The 18,558-nt window shown below is 47.3% G+C and overlaps 2 protein-coding genes across 2 annotated transcripts in view; one reads left to right on the top strand and one right to left on the bottom strand.

Annotated features, from left to right (window-relative positions):
* Positions 1 to 18,558, top strand: part of LOC111856058 (integrin beta-3-like) — a 58,406-nt gene that overhangs the window by 12,093 nt on the left and 27,755 nt on the right. The window lies entirely within an intron of this gene.
* Positions 15,003 to 16,634, bottom strand: rprml (reprimo-like). The gene has a single exon (XM_023835696.2). The coding sequence runs from the start codon at positions 16,209 to 16,211 to the stop codon at positions 15,876 to 15,878; it is 336 nt and encodes a 111-aa protein (XP_023691464.1). The 5' UTR covers positions 16,212 to 16,634; the 3' UTR covers positions 15,003 to 15,875.

The raw sequence follows: 18,558 nt of genomic DNA on the forward strand, positions 1-18,558 counted from the left end.
CTTTCATTCCCCGCCGAAGTTTACACTCATCTTCGGTGACGTTAATCACTCTTACAGGTACAGCTCCTTGGGTCACACGACAAACAACCCGTGCCACCAAAACATCATATCGGCTGGCTAGTAATGGAGCAGGTTCCAGCATCCCCACTAGGGGGTGGGCAGAAACCACTTTGACTGTCCCCGGAATGACCACCTCACTCCGTGGGGGGACCGTAACATCAGTACTCAGAGTCACTATCCAGGGCTGTTTACTAGAGGCATGTGCCACTAGGGGCATCATCTTCCCCATTACCTGACAACACTGCCCCTTTACGTCAATCACTGCCCCATATTGGGTTAAAAAGTCATTTCCCAATAACAGATCTCGCATATCCCCATCAGTCACCAAAAATTCCACCCCCAAGGCCAAAGACTCAAATTGGCACACAGTGCACCATTTACCCAAGATTTTAAGCTCAGCCCCATTCGCTACAGCCACGGCGCCAACATAGGGCACCAACCCCTGTCTCCCCCCTGTGGCAGACTCCCAAAAACTCCTTGGCACTACTGAAACCTGAGCCCCTGTATCAACCAATAAATATGCCTCAATCCCCCCAACCTGGGCACCTATATACAGCCCTTGACCACACAGACTAACCATCGGAGGGATTTCTACCTCAGGGCCTTCCTGCTTCAGGGCGGGCACACGACCTACCGTGCCCGCCCTCGGAAGTTTCCCGACACATAGGGACAATCCTTTTTTAAGTGCCTGTCACAGCCACACTCCCAACACACCATTCGCTCCGACCGACGTGCCTGAGATACTGCTACCCGGGACGACTGCAAAGGAGCTATTATGCTCCCACCAACAATAGGGGGACTGTCACGGGCCTTTAATGTAACCACTTCTGCACGCAGGGCCTGCACCTCCTGTCGCAAACCCTCCACCACCCCCAACAATGTCTCCATCTGATCCTTATTCCACCCTGATCCACTTATACCACGTACCTGTGCTGCCGAAGGACCAGCATGTCCCTCCAACCGTCTAATAGACTCCATTTCAGTTGCAAGACTGATGGCATCCTCCAAAGTGGAGGGTTTGGCACTACGTAGCTGAATGCGCAAGTCTCCAGCCCCCACAGTAACCACAAAATGGTCCCGTGCCAACATATCTTGAGTAGCATAATCAACCAGTGGGTAAGCTCGCATAACAAGCCTTCGCAAGGCTGTACCAAATTCTCTAGCTGATTCTTGAGGTAAACGAGTGCGAGATGAAAATTCTGCACGATACCAATCAGTACTCCCACTGGGTTCCATGCACGCCTGCATGGCCCCCTTTAAAGCCCCATAGGTAGTGCGAGTCTGCGGGGGCAACCCCGTATAAACTTCTCGTGCCTTACCCGAAAGTAAGAGAGACATAAACTTTAACTTAAATTCTTCATCCCACCCATTAACCACTGCAGCCATCTCAAATTGTTCTACCCAATCTGACCATTCCCGGTTTACACCAGTGAACGTATCTGGCATAAAAACCGGCCGACTGAGAGCACGAGCGCTTACTCCCGATAACTCACGCTGTCCGAATTGACGTAACTCGGATGTGGAGCTGGCGGATGCCGACTCTGCCTGCTCACTTTGTGACATGGTGAAAATCCAAGCTGTTTCATATACAGGGGAAGGAAAAAAAAAAAGGTTGGCAATATCCCACCGCTGCCACCAGTGTAACAAGTATACTCACTAGAGCACCTTGTCAAAGTTCGCTGCCACCACCTTTTTTTATTTAAAGAGGCTGGGGAGGTCCAGCCAAATAAGGACGCCAAAATATGAGAAAATCTTTATTAAATATTTCTCCGGATTACAACCCCTTCCCGAGGGCTGACACACATCTCACCAGGAATGATACAACCGCAATTCCCCCCCCACTCCACTCAGAATCCAAGTGTGCAGCACAGCAAGCTTAGAATCACAACACTCGTGCAAACCCTTACACACGGCAAACAAACCATTCCCGATGCACCTTCTAACCCCGCCCTCCTACTCACGACCGTAATCCGGGGATAAAATTCATACACACATACATACTCTCATTCATTCCAGATATACAATATTAAAAGCGGTTACTCCCCTGGGAAGAAGCACACCCGGCCCCCCCGCATTCTCCAGGGAAGGGGAAGTTGGGGTTCCTTGATCAACAGGGGTCGTTTTAACCCGCTGTACCTTGCTGCCAGCCTTTTAAATCACGATGCCTATCCTTCAAAACATTACCCCCCCCCCGTAACTAACTAGCTTCATCCGCGGCCGGTCTACCACCGGCGACGGACACACCACAGTTTGCTGACAGCTCTCCAGCACCCCAAAGTTTCTCTACAAAACACCGCACAAAGAACACTCTCCCCCCCCCGAAATAGACGTCCTCTTTATAATTCCCCCTCCCCTCCCCCCACCCCCAATCCTAATCACAGGTGTTCCCCATTAACATCGCAAGGAGCGACCACGCCCAGAGCCGTTCACTACAGATGTATTTCTTTAATAAGTGAGCTGCGCTGTTTGCGCCCGCGCACATGCGCGAGTCTGTACTCAGTCAAAGCGTTTGCACTTGTTACTGCCCCGCCCCTCTCCCGATCAGTCCTAACTGAATTTATGCTTCTTCAGTGTAATTTCTACAAACATTATTAGCCAGTAATAATTTGTAAAACGTCCGAATTATGAGTTTGCAAGAGGTAATTCGAGGCGTCCTCATTTCGTTCGTTTAGCGCAATTTTAGCGTAATTAGTCTGACACGGGTACTAAGAATGATGTTGCATTATGGCTGATTTAGGGCTAATGTTGCGGCCCACTGAGTAGTTCTGTTGCCTTGCACCTCCAGTGTTGGATACTTGAGCTATGCTGCCGCTCTGTCGCGTGTTCTCCCCGTGTCCGGTGCCTTCCCTCCTGCAGTCCAAAGACATCCAATTATGCTGATTGGCGTCTCTGCACGGCCCGTTGCACGTGTGCGTCAGGTCTATATATGTGCCCTGTGCTGAACTGGCATTCCTCCCAGGGTGTGGCCCAGCCTTGTGCCCCCCCCATGGCCATTTCCCAGATAAGTGGCTGGGAGATGGATGAATAGATATGGTTTAATAATGAATCACACTTCTGTTAAAAAAAAAAAAAAAACCCGAGGGAGCAACTTGGCATGAGGTCAGTTATTTAAGGAAGAAATATTTTCACTTCTGATTGTCTGCCTTGGCGTCGCCGGGTAGTTTGAAGACGGATGACCTAATAGCTCCGGTTTTTTTATCCTCAGTTTTAGTAACACTACCCCCATCCCTCTATACACCCCCCACACCCCCATCTCCCCCACCTCATTCAGACAACTGCCTGGCGACACGGCCATCAGCTTGCTCAGTTCCCATGGCAACTCTAACCTGTTACTGTAGAGCCTGGGTGATTGGGGAGTGTGTGTTGGGGGGGGGGGGGTAGATCTGCGTGTGTTGGTATGACAGGAAAGGACCAGTGGACGGGTCTCCCATGACACGGTCGGCTAATCTACATGGTGCTGATCACATCCCTCTTTGAGGCAAAAGTTAGAAGGAAAAGGATTTTCTCTTTTTTTTTTTTTGCTCCCTGTCTTTTTTGAGAACCCCCCTCCCCCAGCCCCACCCCCCATCTCCGACACAATGATGAGGTCTCCCTGGATAGTTGACCCCTCTCACTTCTGACAGTGACTCTCTAAGCCCAGTGGTCTGATACAGAGAAACGTCTCAGGAAGCTGACATTCGTCTTTTAATGAGCCCTGGTGAGACCCAAGCCCCCCCCCCCCACTTTAGACAGAGTTTTGGGGCTCCTGTAGCTTCAAGTAAGTGGACAAGGGTGGGCCAAAATTATTAACAGGTGTATCCAGCCCATTAATAATGATTTGGTCCGTTTTCCTGAAGACAACATGGCAGTCTAGAGAGAGAAAGAGAGACCCAGCTCCCTAAACCGTGGACTCATGGGTTATGAGATGCCAGATATCACAAGGAGACAAGGAGCTGTTGCTGTGCAATAGGAAGTTTTGAATGTGTACCAATGACAAATGGTGATGTTTCGTAGCCTTTGAAACCTAAAACATGCATTTAGCCTTTGGAGAAATGCAGAGAAGATCCTGCCAGACTGGGTTGGAACTTTCAGTATCGAGCCATATGTGTGTATTGTTAAAGTTTAACAGGCACAGACAACCGTTAGACAGATCCAGAGGCGAGCATTTAACTGGTGTGTCAAGCTAACAAGCCAAAAAGAGGGGTGGAGGATATTATTTGTGGTGGTATTAGGGAGATGCGGGATGCAGTGGGGTGGGAGGGGCTGTATCCATCCAGCCACATCCGTTCCGCTTCATCCAGTTGAAGGCCTCACTGGGGAACGGCACATGGGAAGGGAAACGCCAGCTTAGGCCTGGACCTCAGTGCTGGGATCTAAAGCTTACAGTATGGTGGGTGGTGTGAGAGATTATGGATGAGAGGGTGGGAGAACGTCCCTTTGTCTGTATGACAGTGCGAGGGAACGTCCCTTTGTCTGTATGACAGGGCGAGGGAACATCCCTTTGTCTGTAAGACAGGGCGAGGGACCGTCCCTCTTTTCTCTATGACAGGGCGAGGGAACGTCCCTCTTGTCTCTATGACAGGGCGAGTGAACGTCCCTCTTTTCTCTATGACAGGGCGAGTGAACGTCCCTCTTTTCTCTATGACAGGGCGAGGGACCGTCCCTCTTTTCTCTATGACAGGGCGAGGGACCGTCCCTCTTTTCTCTATGACAGGGCGAGGGACCGTCCCTCTTTTCTCTATGACAGGGCGAGGGAACGTCCCTCTTTTCTCTATGACAGGGCGAGGGAACGTCCCTCTTTTCTCTATGACAGGGCGAGGGAACGTCCCTCTTTTCTCTATGACAGGGCGAGGGACCGTCCCTCTTTTCTCTATGACAGGGCGAGGGACCGTCCCTCCTTTCTCTATGACAGGGCGAGGGAACGTCCCTCTTTTCTCTATGACAGGGCGAGGGAACGTCCCTCTTTTCTCTATGACAGGGCGAGGGACCGTCCCTCTTTTCTCTATGACAGGGCGAGGGACCGTCCCTCTTTTCTCTATGACAGGGCGAGGGAACGTCCCTCTTTTCTCTATGACAGGGCGAGGGAACGTCCCTCTTTTCTCTATGACAGGGCGAGGGAACGTCCCTCTTTTCTCTATGACAGGGCGAGGGACCGTCCCTCCTTTCTCTATGACAGGGCGAGGGACCGTCCCTCCTTTCTCTATGACAGGGCGAGGGACCGTCCCTCCTTTCTCTATGACAGGGCGAGGGAACGTCCCTATTTTCTCTATGACAGGGCGAGGGAACGTCCCTATTTTCTCTATGACAGGGCGAGGGAACGTCCCTATTTTCTCTATGACAGGGCGAGGGAACGTCCCTCTTTTCTCTATGACAGGGCGAGGGACCGTCCTCTTTTCTCTATGACAGGGCGAGGGAACGTCCCTCTTTTCTCTATGACAGGGCGAGGGAACGTCCCTTTGTATCGAGTAGGAGTGAGAGGGTGAGTGAACGTGATCTTGAGTAGAGTCGGGGTTAGAGGATGAATAAATGTCCTCTATTCTATTTGAGAGGGTGATGGACATTCCTTGGAGTAGAGTATGAGTGAGAGTGTCAGTCAATGTCCCCTCTTTCTGTAAGAGGGCTTTTGCAGGGTGAACGTCACTGAAAGAGGTGGTTGAGGCACAGGAACAAAAAAACCTCTGAACACAAGGCTCCGCATGTCCATGCCGGGGCCTTGGCGACTGACGGCACCCCCTGGGGGGAAGGTGGGGGGGCTGTGTCACGAGGCCCTCCCTTTCAGCTGCCCAGTGCCAATTAACACATCCTCATAGCCTGGTGGAGCTCATTAATCTGGCAAGAGCAGGGTGACTCCATTAACGGCAGAGCAGCAATTATTTGCCGTTTGCACCCAGGTCAGAGATTCGCCCGTCGCCTGCTGTTTACTCGACTAAGGCATACCAGCACAGACTCATTAGCGCCACCTACTGCTGGGACGAAAAATGCAACCAACTTGGGGGGTGACATGCAGGCCGTCACAGCACAGTGTCAGTCTGAGCGTGTGGGGAAGCTCGAGTCCCTGACCGAGAGATAAAGGCCCAGTCGAGGGTGTGGATTTTCACGGGTGTTTTGCCACGGGGTGGGTGTGCATCTAGCCTTTACTGCCGGTCTGGATGGCGACGGGAAGCATAAAAATCACAATGGAAGCATAAAATCACCTTGGTCCATGTCCCAGTGGGCCTGGATATTACATCTGCTGCAAACCAGTACACGTGTGTGTGTGTGTGTGTGTGTGTGTGTGTGTGTGTGTGTGTGTCAGTACGAGTGGGCAGATGTGACACCCATAATAAGTACATTTCCAGCTTGGAGCTTGTTATTTAAGATGTCAGTTCTAAAAAGATATATAATGAAACAGAAAAGGGGGGGGGGGTGGGGTGGGGTGGGATCCTGGGCTGCTGGTTCCATGTGCGTAACACAGCCTGACACCTGCTGTGCTGAAAGTTACAGGTCTTACCTGCCTCTGCGATATGTCTTACAGGACCTGCTGTCATCTCTCCCATTTTTACAAACCCCCCCCCACCACCCCCAAAATTTTTATTTTGTTTAAACCTACGATCGACATGCAGAAGTCTCCAATCATCTTCTTAGCATGTGTTTAAACACGCTAGGCCGTTTCCCGAATCTCTCGTGGTACAGAGTCACGGGGGAACCTTGCATTGGTGTTCCCGTCAGGTCGGTACCTGAGGAACGTTGTGAGCCGACGAGAGGGGCCTCTGCTTTTTCTGTCAGCCTTTATTTGGAGGACAGATGTTCTCGCCTGTGGGTTCAGTGGGCTGGAAATCCTGCCCGAGTCACGTTCCGTATTACAAGTCGGTCAGTCGCATCAATTATATGTATATATATTTTTGGTGCGTGGAGGGAAATGGATTTGTAAGAGAGAACAGCAGTGCAGGATACAAGTGCAGGATCTGGACATTTTGTTTCTGGCCTCTATGTTGTTTTTGCTCCAAGGCTGATGGTTTAGACCAGGGGTGTCAAACTGCAGTCCTGGGGGGCCGGAGTCCTGTGTACCTTAGTTCTTTCCCTGTTCCACCACAAATTATTCAGCTTCTAAGCTCTGTGGTAATTAGCACAAGGAGTTGAATCAGGTGTGTTAAATGAAGGGAAACCAAAAACTGTGCAGGGCTCCGGCCCCCCAGGACTGGAGTTTGACACCCCTGGTGTAGACTGTCTGGATTTGACGATCCCCCCAAAATGACCCTGTTGTCCGTTTCGTGGACATTCAGTGTCCCACAATTCCACACTGTCTGGCATCCCTCCCACTCCCTTTCAGAACAGCCACCGGTGTTATTTTAGTGAGTAAAATCTTCTTCGCAAGAGCTGCGATGAAAAGCCGGTAATCAGTCGCATCACGTAGGGGACGGAAGACTGCTGGCATTCGGAAAATTTATTTAACTTTCCTTGGGCAAAGTAAGAGCCTCCCATTCCAACTTCAAGAGGAGCTACGGGTGTTTAAAATATTAAGAACGAGAACTGCCACCTTCACTCTCACAAAACAACAAAAAAAGTCTTTACTCAGTGAAAAATTCTGGTTTCTGAGGCTGCTTTTTACAAAAGCGTCTTTCAATGCGATTTCTTGTTTTTAATTTTCTGGGAGTCACTCTGTATGTGCCTGTGCTGACTCTCCGCTGTTCTGGTTTAATAACGAGCGTGGTATCTGTCACCGGTAACGCAGAATTCATTACTGTCGAGCCGGGGAGAGACTGCGAAGGTGCCACAGCAGAACCATCGCCGCCGTGCCTGAATGGTCCCTAGCAACTCAATTCCGCATTCATCTCCGGTAAATCCTGTTAGAAATTGTTCGAACTGGACCAAGAGAAGTCTCTGTTTTTTCTAATGACATACTGCCTGCTTCTACATGGAAATGGCCTGGTTGTAAAATATTCCCCAACGGACAGTAAAAGATATTATTAAAAGTATTATATGTATAACCTGAAAAGACCTAGAAGTATCTCCAGTGTCCATCCTAAAACATCACCAGGACTGGGGGGGGGGGGGGGGGTGGGTAAGAGGAATTTGTCCAACTAAACAGTCGACTTTGCTGATCTGGGAGTTCTTCATGCGCAGCTGGGGAGACACCATCCTTGAGAACCCGCCCCCAAATTCGTGTGTCCATGTCTCTAGGGGGAGGTGAACGAGGAGTTATGGTGGATAACAATGTTGACGGAGATACCAGGCGAGACCAGAGATACCAGGCGAGACCAGAGGTACCAGGCGAGACCGAACTGATCATTTTGTCGCTTGAACATCCTTGAGAAAGTTCTACAAGACAGTTATAATCTAATAGTCTGGGGTTTGAGGAACGTCCTCAAGGTTGTGGATTTAAATCAGAGGCGTCGTTGAGCCTATTTTAGGGGCAGTTTACCCCCCCCCTAAATTAGTTTGCCATCTGCCCTCCCTAGTAAAGGCCCCCAATCCATTCATCTCTAACTACGACCCTGGTTTAAGTCCTACGAGGGGCTGTGGCACTGCCGAGCGACGTATCCAAACATTTGGCCGCACAGATGCGTTAAAGTTATGTTGCGTTGGATATACAAGCGTTAGGCAGTAAAAATGTAGTTCCTGAGTTGCCTGACGCTCTTAAAGGCAGAGAGTTCATTTTCAGGTAATGTCAAAAGTTTAGAGACGCCCAGTGGCAATGCAGTATGTGTGTGATCCTGAGGACTGACCTGTGAGAGTTTGACTTTGGAGGAATTACACAGAACCTGTAGTCGCCTCCGTTTCAATTGTATTGGGGTATTAAACTCAACCAGCTTTAAACTGTCATTGTATTTCCAGAGTCAGCTGCCAGGTGGCTGTATAGTAATCAGGCTCATTTCTGACACCGTGTACCGGAGATTGAAGGAATGGGCTTTAAAGACTTTCCTGAAAGTCATTGTTAAAGAAAGACACACACAAAATGAGCAAGGAAGAAATCTATCTCTGTGAGAGGTAAATGCTGCACGACCGCGTGTGTGTGTGTGTGTGTGTGTGTGTGCGTGCGTGCGTGTGTGCGTGTGTGCGTGTGTGTGTGTGTGCGTATGCATGTGCGCGTGTGCGTGTGCGCGTGTGCGTGTGCGTATGCATGTGCGCGTGTGTGCGTGTGCGTGTGTGTGTGTGTGTGTGTGTGTGTGGCATGCCTGAGACTTAGAAATATCATCTCTGCCAATTTGCTATTCCACCCCACCTCCCTCATCCCCCCCCTTCTGCTTGTCGAGGTCTTGTCATTGTCACATTAGAAAATGTTCCCTGATGGGTATTATCTGAACACCGTGGGGCTGTGATTGGGGGGGGGGGGAGGGTGGGCAGGCTGTATTTTGGATTTCTGAGGTATTATTATTTGAGTCTAATGGTTTTTGGTGTGTATTCCAGTCTCTTTGTGCAAAATTAATCATGCCCAGAGACCTGCGTCTGCTCTTTGCCTCTGTCCTGCTGTCTATCCATCTTTTTCTTTCCCTTGTTCACCCCCCCCCCCCCCCACTCACACACCAGCACAGCAGATCCACACACATCCTTCCCATCCTGAGCTTCAAACGCAGCTGGCAGGTGAAGTGAACAAGCCTGGGTTCCAAATGGCGACAAGCCACCATCGCCGTTAGTCAGGATGAAAGCTGCCTTTTGCTCTGTTTTGTTTACAGTTAAAAATGTTACCGTGGATGCTGTTGTTTTTCCTCTTTTCTGTTTCTGGCCTTGCGGCCCACGGTAATTTGTTCTAAACATGACCCGTTTGGGCTCTGACCCCAAGCCAGTCGGTAACCCGCTGCCGGACGGTTATGGCTGTCGCGGATGATTCCGCTCCATCGCGCCGTGATGAGTGAGGTGACGATTCCGGACCACTAATGGGATGCTGTTCATGCCACAGTATGTCAGGTCACGGTTCTGGGCAGGGGGGTGGGAATGCCTGTGACTGGGGCAGAGGTGCTGGAGTTAAGGATCAACTGGTTGTCGTTCTCTGTGGGCAGGGCGCTCTTTGGTGCAGCTTGGATCCATCTGCCTTACTGTTTATCTACAGACAACATATGGAGAGAGCAAAACAGCATCAGGGTGAAAACCTGATATTTCTCATCGCAGTCGTAGGAATCCATGGCAATATGCTCCACTATTAGTATGTAGAGAAAGAGCTGGAATCTTTCTGCAGCCTTAGCCTTCACCTAATTGGCCAGAGGACAGGCTGGCAGAGGGCTGTGGTGTCAATGTCAACGCCTACATACAGAGTGGAAATATCAGTCCTGGTTCCCACGTTCTTACCGCGGCAGAATAGAGTTGATGTTCCCAGGGTGCTGTAATACCAGTTCCCGATGCCTTTCTGGTAGGTAGGCGTGGCTTAAAACCGAGGGGTATCCCACAGGAGGGACACTGGCCATGATTTGGAGGCTCAGGAACCATGAACTGGCTCGCCTTCCACCTAGGCGGGTCGGAAAGCTGGGATCCCTCCAAATGGGTTGGGGTTTAGGGGCCCATACGTGGAATTGGGTACGTTACATCACATGATGAAGCCCATAGCTCTGTCGAGACGAAGAAGTGGGAAACCAGAGCTGGAATAAGTGTCCTTTCTCCTTTATCTACTGAGGGTGTTCATCTGGTGGTCCAAAAGTGTCCCACTACTCCACCCAGGACATAGGGTGTCCCATCTTGCTGTGTCCTCTTGGAGCTGCACACATGCCGTATTGATTACCCCATGCTGGTCTGTGTTTCATGATCAGCCAATCAAAACTGGATTTTAGCAGTTAGCACCCCAAAAGCATGTCATGCATTTCTGTGAATAAGATCAGACAGTCAAGTTCAGATAGTCGCGTTTTTAATTACTCCTTATATGGTTAGCATGGATGGACAATCACTTCATATCGGTGTCTGTCTGCTTCTGCTAAATCACTGACATACTGCACTAATCGAATCTTGCCAATCAATAAAACACTTAAGAACAGCGAAACAGTCCTTCCCAACTTCACACTGAACAAACACATGGCACAGGAGGCCAGGTGACTTATCCACTCCGCCGGAGCCATAGGAACCTCTGAAACGCCGTCATGTGACCCACAGGCCAGGACTCCTTTCTATCTTCGTGATGTTCCCAGCCCCTTTTGACTCACTTTAAGTAATAACATTTTTTAATAGTAGCACTAATACAGACTGATCAGCTTCACCATCTGCTGTGAAGCAATTAGATAAAATTCTTGTCTCCAAGTTTCATTTGTCATGTTCAAAAGGTTGAAAGGACTTGTCTGAAGTCATGTATGGAGTTACTCTATAGTAACTGCTTTCTGCTGAACATGAAACTGATAATCACATGCAGTGGATGGTGCCAGAAGGGGCCATATGTACCATGTGAGTGATGTACCATACGTACCATGTGACCTGTAGCGGGATGTACCATACATACCATGTGACCTGTAGCGGGATGTACCATAAGTACCATGTGACCTGTTGTGGGATGTACCATATGACCATAGCAGGGTTGTGTGGGAAACCATGATGTTCATGTCCTTAGTTTTGGAGATCAATACATTTTTTTTGGGGGGGGGGCACTCTGCTGCTCCCACACGAAAGGAAGGACCTCCTGGGTTAGGTCAAGCTGCTGAATAGGGACAACAGGTGTCACGGTCGCGGAGTGACAGCCCCATTTACTGGGGGTAGTCTTCTTTTGGGGGGTAGGGGGGAGTCTGCCACAGAGAGCCAGTGCTCCTCAACAAAGCCAAAGAAAGATAACGAGTGCAGCTCGGAGATAGAGGGAGCAAGAGAAAAGTGGGGGAGACTCTTGTCAAGGAATCTATTTTAAAGGGTAAGGCAGGGAACAAGCGTATCGATGGAGGGAACTAAAGGGGCCGGGCTGTGAAGGCTGGGGGGGGTGGAGAGGGTAGATGAAACGCTTGATTAATTTCGAATAAAGGCCAGTGGCTGTCAGGCGTTGGAGACAGACGGTGGAGTGAGGCGGAGACAGGGGTTCGGGGGGGGGGGGGGCGTCATTGTGACAGGCCAGGACCACCGGGACAGGTGCTTTGTAAGGGCCTCTGCCCGAGCCCTGAGGTGGCTTTTTAGTGCTGCGACCCAGTCCGCCTGTCTCGCCCTTCATTTACTGTTCTAGCCTGGAGGAATAGACCAGGACCGGACCGGCTCCGACGGCTGGACCACGCTGCCCTGTCCGCCTCGGGACATATGTATCATGTGATCTGACGGGGGGTGTTGGGAGTGAGCGTTAGGTGTCTTACGACCAACAGCGGCGCTGTTCTCTCGAACCCGTCCTTTATCGCAGAATGAGTCCCACTTAATCTTGGGTCTCTGCGTCCAAAATAAAGAGATCTGAAGCACAGACGTCAGCTGTGTGCTCTGAGGTCCGTGGATATTCACCTTATCCCCAGCATCTCGCCGCCCTCTGGCCGTTAGTCCGTTTTTCTGTGCCCTCGCTTTTTATCAGGCTGTCCTTACTTTCACGCGTTTCTCTCCACCTTGCCTCACCCCTGTGGATGCCGCACCAGATGCACGCCGTGTTTTGGCAATAACGGCGCTCCTCTATCTCACCAAACAGCTGTTGGCTGCTGGATCTTCTTCCGCCCAGCGCTCGTTATTTTACATCTGTCATAACTGTTTTTCAGAGGAAGTTGTTAAAACTGTATGATGACTGTTTGAATAATCTGTTTTAGGCAAATCATGAAATTACATTTGCCAGGGAACTGGTTAGAGCAGGGTTTTTTTCCTTAATGAAGTTACTGGTCTTCGGGCGTGTGAAGAACATCGAAGAACCCATTCTAGCTTGGAGTAAGTGATCGAGAGTAATAGTGTCAGGATCAGATCATCAAGAGTAATGGTGTCAATATCAGAGCATCCACAGTAATAGTGTCAGGATCAGAGCATCCACAGTAATAGTGTCAATATCAGAGCATCCAGAGTAATAGTGTCAGGATCAGAGCATCCACAGTAATAGTGTCAATATCAGAGCATCCAGAGTAATAGTGTCAGGATCAGAGCATCCAGAGTAATAGTGTCAATATCAGAGCATCCAGAGTAATAGTGTCAATATCAGAGCATCCACAGTAATAGTGTCAGGATCAGAGCATCCACAGTAATAGTGTCAGGATCAGAGTATCCAGAGTAATAGTGTCAGGATCAGAGTATCCAGAGTAATAGTGTCAGGATCAGAGCATCCACAGTAATAGTGTCAGGATCAGAGTATCCAGAGTAATAGTGTCAGGATCAGAGCATCCACAGTAATAGTGTCAGGATCAGAGTATCCAGAGTAATAGTGTCAGGATCAGAGCATCCAGAGTAATAGTGTCAGGATCAGAGCATCCAGAGTAATAGTGTCAGGATCAGAGTATCCAGAGTAATAGTGTCAGGATCAGAGCATCCAGAGTAATAGTGTCAGGATCAGAGCATCACGCAAAGCTGTTGGAGGGATCTGGGGTTGGACTTTGACTTTGATGCCACAGTTGAAGCTAAAATGAATTTACATTTTATATATTTACCAGACACTTTTGTCCAAAGCAACATAGAAGTGAGGCAAACAGAACAAATATTGCAAACACAAATGCTGTCACAGAGTTGATTGGGCATGAGCAGCTAGGCTGAGCTTCCATAATACTGTTATGTTTGTATTTATGAATCTTGTATTGATTTGTGTTTACCCTTTTATTTGACATGTGCAGACTTTTTCGGGGAAAATACCGTGCAGAACCATGAATGTGCTCATGTCTGAATTATAGTACAAATGATTAGTTCATGAAGACATCATGTCTATTCACTATACAGCACTTCCTCTTTTACATAAAATGTCTTAGAGAGGAGCTTTTTGAGTAGGATCATGTGTTCTATTTAATGATCGTTTTGCTGCTATATGCTTGCTAAATGTCCACCCATCCTTAAACCCACATGTGCTGATGTTCTGTGTTCCCACTGCCCAGGGGCGGTTGTAGGATCTGATCCCTAGGGGGCTCAGCCCACAGAAGAAATAAGGGATGTCACCCCCCCCAATGAGTAACTTTGCTGAGGGGGGTTATCCCCATGATAAAATTTGCCAAGTCGGGGGTATGTAATATATAGGACAATCTGGGACAAATCGCTAAATGGTTTTAGAAAAAGTGTTTTCAGCGGGGTTGAGACTGAGATGGTCATGTGTGACTTTTCAAAAGGGGAGGGGTCTTTGACGTACCGCAGGACTGAAAAGGCAGGTGAGTCAGATCGTCTATGGCCAGTGACCCTTCTGACAGGTCTTTCATTATGAGAAAATGATATGTTAATTGAGCTACAGGTCTCATTACTACACCCCATATTAAAGCCATATGCAGAAGATCCAGAGATATAACAGGGAGGAGTATGTGAGTAGGCAGGAAAACAGCATGGCTGAAATTATCCAGCTATTGTCTGTGCCTCTTATCTAAGGGAGAGTCATGGTGAACTGGGTTAGGCCATATGCAAAATCGCAGGCTATACGTCACAAAATGAAGCTTTAATCACATTTACCAAATTCCTTTTTTCATATTGCATGCATTATGTTGTGCAATGGGAAAAGCTTTATTTGGACACAATAGGAAAAAAACAGCTGAATTCACATTTACATGGGAATCCAGCAAAGCGAGCCGTCTTCCCGTAACTGTAGCCAGGGCGATGTCTCCGTCACCATTCCAGTCGTCCCAGTATGGATTCCCAGTCTCTGTACCTATACCAAGCATCTTTAAAAAAAAAAAGATCTATGTTTTTTCCTGACATGTAAATTCAGGTCTATCCCAGTCTAGACGTACATCACCTGATGTCGCGATATATATGCGTCAGAGTAATGGACGTGAGCTCAGTAAACATATTCTATCCATTATACCAAACGCTAACACGTTTTTACATCAGATGCTGGCTTTCACCTGTCCATTTACCTGGGATGTGCCCTGCCCGCAAGTGTATTGTATGTTCCAACAAAATGTCTCTCGAAGGTAGGCTATAATTCACACTGTGATCCATAAACGTATTGGTCAGACAGAACAATTTATTCCTTAATGCTCACCACTAATAATCAATAATGTAAGCATATACAATCCCGGAAAACCATAGTTTTTATTTTCAATGCGTCATGCATATTTTAAGTTTCAGTCGAATACAAAACATCATATAGCTTCTGCAAATTCATAAAAGTGCAAAAAACAGTGTATTCAGATTCACCGTAAACAAACAAGCACCGCTATTCTTTCAGGAATACCATCCTTGAAGAAAGTGCAAAAACGACTTTAATTAAACATGCGCATTCCCTGCAATTTAGTGAGCTTCTCCGTGCGTGCATTTTAAAAACAAGCCTATATGTGGGGGAAAAAAATCATCATACAGAATATTCACATAATCTCTACTCATTTACGTATCCCATGCACGAATCCCATGCGTTAGGTGTTGACATCTGTAAAGGTTCAATGAAGCCTTACAATAAACACTGATCGTAACAATAAAATTCAGAGGTTAAAAAAAGTTTTTACCCTCCGGAATCAAAGGAAGGTAACGTTAAAAACGAGGATGAGGAAATAATTAGATTTAACATTCCTTGTTTTTCTCGGAGTAAAAAGAGGAAAACGCACGTTTCCCGAAAGTTCACGCGGAACGGCAAGACATTCATGTTTCATTTCTAACGAACTTGTTTCAGTGAATTACAACAATGACGCCACTTTCCGAAAGCAACAGGGCATGCTGGATTTACTTTCTTCTTCGCGATCATTACCGGCGATTAAAATATTCTCACATCCTAATCGAAATACTTTGCATATCTCTAGCCACCCTGGAAACCAAGTACGAGGGCGACATCCATGAGCAGGTTGCGCGCCAGCAGTGCACTCACTCCCGCGGCGCGGCCGTGGTTAGTTCATCCCGACGATGACCGCTTCCACGTCCCTAGACGGTCTCCGCTCCTTCACGAGAAAGTTGATCATGCTTTCTGACTTGATCATCAGATTGCAACCGAGGAAAAAGATGCCAAAGATCACCGTTAGTGACAAAACGCACAGCACCGCTATCTGGACCACCCGCGTAACGAAGAGTTTGCGCTCATCCGGAGGCAGAACCAGCGAAGTTCCGTCACTTGTGGCTATGGTGCTCCCGTTACAGCAGCCCACCAGGGTACCGGCCAAGTCCTGGCTTCTGTTGAAGAACAATCCCTGTGTGAGGACAGTCTGGTTAAATAAAGTGACGTTCATTTTTTTCCGTCGCTCAAATCGCTGTAGGGTTCCAATGATGAAACAGTTCCTGTTGTTCTGTATCAATATTGTGTGAAAAGAAAGGTATTCGGAGAAAACACAAAAATTTTATTGAGTAAATATTTGGGGTGAAAGCGTAAAAATGACAGCTCCAGCAATATGGTAGTTTGTTTCAGTAAACTTTGAAGAAAGTGACGCCTCTCGTTTTTATTGCCAAATGAATCGCAGGAGAATAGAGCGCAGGTCTTAGTATTTCGTACCAGCAGGAAAACTAACCATGCAAGTCAGCCGTAAGCGGATCACCGTGGTCTTGTAGTTCTCTGTGTTTTTTTCCCCCTCGCTTTCCTTCTCTTGTTTTTGTCGTTGGGTTTTACGTGGTGGACAGGGGGAGGTGGTTTTAGCGGTACACCTGCTTTTGCGAAGTGTCTTATAGGAAAGCAGAGCATTCAAAGCGGGGGACACAATGATTTTCTTTTGGATGACACCACCAGCATCTCCATTTTGGGGGAGTTTGAAATTTTAGGGTTCGCGGCACTCTTGAACAGAGCTCAAACACCACCCAGCACAAAGCAGCTTTACCAAGCAAATTACATCTGTGGTACACAGTTGTAGCCGATACGATTAACTAAGCACCGATCCAAGATCTTTAAAAGTTTAATGATTGCTATTCTCCACATTTCAATAAGAGACGATACTACCGTACATATTCCAGTCTACCCAAAAAAATTTAATTCTCAAAACAATAAAAGAAGCAGATGTATTTGAAGTTATTCTACCACTGTGCGTAATTCGTCAGTCACAGATATTGTTACATACTATGTTGGGATATGCAAATAATTAAAAAAAATCTGATTAGCTAGCTGATTGTACTATGCATAGGTATTCATGAGGAAGTGGGAGAGAATCAACCATACAAATAAATACACTGAAATGCTATAGCTTTTGTTTACAAATCAGTCATAAATATACGTTATTGTTATTATTCACATTATTCGTGGATCTATATTATTTCAAGCTAATTGAAATCTACGTTTTTAAAATTTAAATAAACTGCCATTCTGACAAATATCGGCGACCCACTGAACGGAACCGCGCCTTTGCCCTCCCTCGCGTTATGTAATACGTGCTATTTTCCCAGAGATTATTCCACGCGAAACTGCAGCGCTTCCTGACATCCCAGTCTTATTAAACTGCGCTATCTAAAGACCCCTTTATATTTAAACGAGTCTTCCATGTGAAGGTCTTGGTTGAAATTGCACAGATCAAGATGATTTTCGTGACCATAAATATTTTTATGTGTTGGAAAGGACTTTTGAATGCTTCCTTGCGTTTTCACTGCCTCTTAGTTAAATGTTGTCATTTGATGCCGCAAAGCTACAACAAACATGATTAGCTCAAGTAGGCTGTAAAATGTTGTTTTACGATGACCGTTTAGTTGGGAGCGGTCGTTCCTTTTATATTTACCATGGGAACAGAAATCAACTGATGGCACGTTGACGCAGATACCAGTTTTAAGCAAATTGTTATTTCAACTAGGGTATATTAAGAGAGCAGTCAACGCTCAACCCAGTTTAAATTTCGGATTGCCAGAGTAATGAATCCTTCTTATACCATACAAGGGAAAATCGACTCTAATAAAAGGCATTCGACGTGTGCGGCGCTCCTATACAGCTATTAAAATAATTCGATGGTTTTACACGTTAATCTTTCTAATTTCAATTCGCTCTTTCAGATTGAATCAACGTTTGCACAGAAAGGGGCCACACTGTACCATTGTTTCATTTGAATATCTCTTTAGTTTAGACGTGCGCACATACTTTAAGCAATTAGAGGAATCCAGATTCAGCGCCTTAATTCAGTCACTCCTGAGACTTTACCCCACGGTATTTAATTCATGAGGCCACGTATTTAACAACAGTGGTGCCAACTTCCGTGACCCTTGCCATGACATTAATTTTTCATTCGCGCTCTCCATTTCAGATCAAAAGTGTTTTCCGTATATTCGATTGCTAAAATTATTATATTCATCGAAATAGTTTTTTTTTTTTTTTTTACCATAATCTGCTTTAAACAAGAAACTTTGTAGTAATATCAGAACAACAAAGGGACCGTCTTTGCAGGCATAAATGATTTTGGTCGCAGAGCTGTAAATCCGCACGCTGACTTATGCTTTTGCGTAGAATCTACGCCTCCGGTACGGCGTTCGCGTACGTTACGCCTTTCGCCGTAGCCTGATCCCACAAGGGGCCTTGCTGTAGCATACGCGGTTAGCACCCATGTATTCTGTATCGTTCTGGTAAAACATCTCTGGTAAAACATTTGTAAGCTTTGGATGAATGCAGCGACA

Source organism: Paramormyrops kingsleyae, chromosome 22 (assembly GCF_048594095.1).
Source record: "Paramormyrops kingsleyae isolate MSU_618 chromosome 22, PKINGS_0.4, whole genome shotgun sequence".
Taxonomy (NCBI): Eukaryota; Metazoa; Chordata; class Actinopteri; order Osteoglossiformes; family Mormyridae; genus Paramormyrops; species Paramormyrops kingsleyae.

Coding starts and splice junctions, on each gene's coding strand:
- rprml (XM_023835696.2), bottom strand. CDS start 16,211: ATGAACGTCACTTTATTTAACCAGACTGTCCTCACACAGGGATTGTTC.